The sequence below is a fragment of the Rhipicephalus sanguineus genome, chromosome 2, assembly GCF_013339695.2.
Source record: "Rhipicephalus sanguineus isolate Rsan-2018 chromosome 2, BIME_Rsan_1.4, whole genome shotgun sequence".
NCBI lineage: Eukaryota > Metazoa > Arthropoda > Arachnida > Ixodida > Ixodidae > Rhipicephalus > Rhipicephalus sanguineus.
The window spans coordinates 90,190,843-90,194,385 of NC_051177.1; the positions used below are offsets into that span (position 1 = coordinate 90,190,843).

At 50.0% G+C, this 3,543-nt stretch overlaps 1 protein-coding gene across 1 annotated transcript; it reads left to right on the forward strand.

Annotated features, from left to right (window-relative positions):
* Positions 1 to 1,503: 1,503 nt before the first annotated feature.
* On the forward strand, positions 1,504 to 3,186 carry LOC119383349 (elongation of very long chain fatty acids protein AAEL008004). The gene has a single exon (XM_037651431.2). It carries the CDS (start codon positions 1,599 to 1,601, stop codon positions 2,391 to 2,393), a length of 795 nt encoding a protein of 264 aa, XP_037507359.1. The 5' UTR covers positions 1,504 to 1,598; the 3' UTR covers positions 2,394 to 3,186.
* The last annotated feature ends 357 nt before the right edge of the window (positions 3,187 to 3,543 follow it).

The following is a 3,543-nucleotide window of genomic DNA, read 5'->3' on the forward strand; positions in this document are numbered from 1 at the left end:
GTTAGGCTCGCGAAGATCAGTTTATTGCGTCATAAAAGAAACGTTCGTTTGTACATTCCAAGGCGTCAAAATTATCTTGAACTGTAAACTTTCACGAAATATTCAAGGTTTACATGACAGAAACCGCGGTATAGGTACGCTGTAGCGGGAGGCCTCGGTATAACATTGGCCAACTGGAGTTCTTTAACGCGCACTTAAAACTAAGTACACAGGTGTTTGTGTTCTTGTTCTTATTTCGCATCCTTCGAACGCGGCCGCCGTGGCCGGGAGTCGAACCCGTGCCCTCTTTCTTAGCAGCGCAGCATCATATCCGGAAAGTCACCACCGCGGTTGCAAGTTTAGTTTATTTCGCGTGTTTTTCGATAAGAATAATCTAGCCCCTTATTGTTCTCTGAAGTGAGTAATCTTTCCATTCTTTGTACACGAGCACTTTGTCGCACTTCAGTCGCGCTGTAATCTTTGACGCCTTTCAAACTTTGCTTTAAACCGTTTTGCATTAAAACTTTCCGACCGTATAATTCGGCCCCTGCGCCAGACCATAATACCACAATGGGCAACAATAAACCGCTTTACTTCTTTTTTTTTTTTTTTTGCCTCGCTGATTGCGAAAACATTCCCGGCCTTCATGCCGTAAGTTGCACCTAGCGTCTTCAAGAAAAGAATGGCTACAATCGGCGAATCTTTTAGTGAAGTTATTATGCCTAATTTCACCGTGAGTCGTTAGACCTCCGACGACATCCAATGGGGGAAAAACAATAGACCGCACAAACGCCCACACATATAACTTGCTCCTTTTCGCCGCTGTTGCACGCTGACATAAGATGTAGCTCCCCGTGTAACGGGAAGACATAGCTCCATGCCTTCAAGGCTACGCCCGCACTTAGACTTCAACAAGAGTATGGCTCACTCAACCGTACACGTTTTCCGGCAACGAGCCGGCCCGCACAAGGAAAGGAAAGGCGATCAATCGGGTCTTTGTGCTACGGGCTTTCAAGGCACCCCCAGCCATTTTCTCATTTGGGCGCGGACGCATTTTTCTCTATTTTTTATGGCTTCTTTTTCGTCTTGGTCCCTTATAACTATCGGACCGAATAACCTGCCTTGTAATTCCTTGCGCGTCTCGGGTGCCCACTGTTCCGCCCAGTGCGTTCTGTCGAGTCGAGCAGCGCGCAGATTGTCTCCGGAAGCATAGTCCGTGACAGCCTTGCCCGCACCCCATCAGCGATAATCATAAAAAGAAAAAGAAATGTAATAATGATTCTCGACACAAATCATAAACCGCGAACACGGTGAGGACCACGTGTCGCGCTGCTCCTTGATGACGTCACACGAACCGCTCTCGTCGTTCTCCCGCTGCGCGCGTTCCCACTCGTTTTGGTCATGTAGCTGCCGCGGTTCTCGACACTGCGCACATTTTCATGCACCGTTTTCATCATCTTGGCGTCGCTTCAGTCGCAGTCAGCTGACACTCGGAGACAAGAAAAAGGCACGCATGGGTTGCACTTACGCAAGTCCGCGATGCGTGCATAGCTGAACGCAGTACGCTCTGCCTTCCTGTCTGCTTTGACGTGCACGGTTCCCCACTACACTCCGGAGCCATGGATGCCACCACACGGTCGCTCACGTACGACGCCACCCAATCGTGGCTACCCCGCCGCGACGCGCGGTCCGAAGGCTGGCCGCTCACCGGAAGTCCCCTGCCCGTGGCCTTCATCACGGCTTCCTACGTCTACTTCGTCAAGGTGGCCGGGCCGCGCTGGATGTTGCACCGCAAGCCTTTCGACCTGAAGCTCTGCATCCTCGCCTACAACTTTCTGACCACTCTGTTCAGCGCCTTCTTCGTCGTCCGCTTCGCCAAGCTCGCCTACTGGGACCTGGGCTACACCTTCCTGCAGGACCTGGACTTGGGCGTCACCCCGGCGAACCTCGAGATCGTGCGCCTCTCCTGGTGGCTCTACATGTTCAAGCTTGCCGAGCTGGCCGACACGGTGTTCTTCGTGCTCCGCAAGAAGAACGAGCAGGTGAGCGCGCTGCACGTCGTTCACCACCTGATCGTCTCGTGGAACATGTGGCTGGCGCTGACGTACGGCTCGCAGTCTCACAGCATGTTTGTCGTGTGCCTCAACTCGTTCGTGCACGTCTTCATGTACGCCTACTACTTCCTGGCTGCGCTCGGACCGTCCTTCCGTCAACTGCTGTGGTGGAAGAAGTACCTGACCATGATGCAGATTGTGCAGTTCGTCCTGCTCTTCGCCCACGCCGTCGGCACGGTGCTCGCCACCGGTAACTACGTGCGTCTCTTCACCTGGCTCGAACTCGCCGAGGCCGTCCTGTTCTTCGTGTGGTTCGTCGCCTTCTACGCCAACGCGTACAAGAATAACAAGAAGCAGTGAGTCCCGGCATCGCGGACTCCTCTCACTTGGACTGCAATGAGTGTTTGTTGGACCATCTGCGGTATTCGGACGTGTGCACAGTGGAATGACGAGAGACTGTAAGCTTACGGTTCTGTTCTTATTGCGCAACGAACCTTATTCTTACTGATTTGTCGCGATACTTGCGATCATTTTTAAATCTCATTTCTCGAAACGAGCGAACGGCGTTCTGCGTACGCCATTCATACGTAGTTTCGTATATCTGTTCGGCTTTTAAAGCTCATCCAATCCTCATTTGGCTTAGCAGAGTGCCTAATTCATCGAAGCTGGTGCTCATTCATTGTCGGCTCCATTTTTACCGTCGCCAAGTTAGGTCACCTTTCTCTCATAGGACATCGTCACCTGGCCTTCCCGCGCTATCAGACTTCCTCGAATTTTTTTTTTTTCATTTTTCGAAGCCTCGCCGAGCACCATAAGATTATTTCATACTTTTTTTTTACATGAGAAGTAAGATTAACGTTTGCGTGCGTGTCGTACTCTAGAACCAAAGGCCACGCTTTGCAGCTCTTTGCCGCTGACAAACTTGGACCGCCTTTGCCAATGTTTGAAAATGTGTCACTGACTCAAGCAGACAGTCTAAGCTCTGTTCACCTGCGCATTGCACAGTACTGATATACCCACTTGGGCACATTATTCATTGCAGCCAAAAGTTTGCCACAGTGAAATGTGGCAACTCCCTTATTTCTTTTTTTGCATGTGACCACGAACTTTTTTTTGAAAATAAAGTCTCATAGTTCGGGTATTTGTGACTGATTATCAAGTTTTATTATTCATTACTCTGGCTGGCGATATATTGCCAACGGCGTTTTCAATGTCGTAAGAATAGCGTATTTGCGTTTAAACTTGCACCGCAGCATGCCACATTGCACGCTTGTTTTCCCTGGCGGCCTTCCCTCGCTTTCCCTTTTAAACCGTTTTTTTTTTTTTTTTCAAGCGTACCAGTGTTTAGCAACGCAGCACTGCTGAGATTACGCAGGACGTTCGGATTTGAAATGCTTGCCCGACATGTTTACGTGCAAAGCTCCGTTTGTGAACACGAAAGTTAGCCTTGGTGCGTACATTGTCGCCTTTGTATTTTTCTGCGACATGACTGTATTTTACTATGAACAGT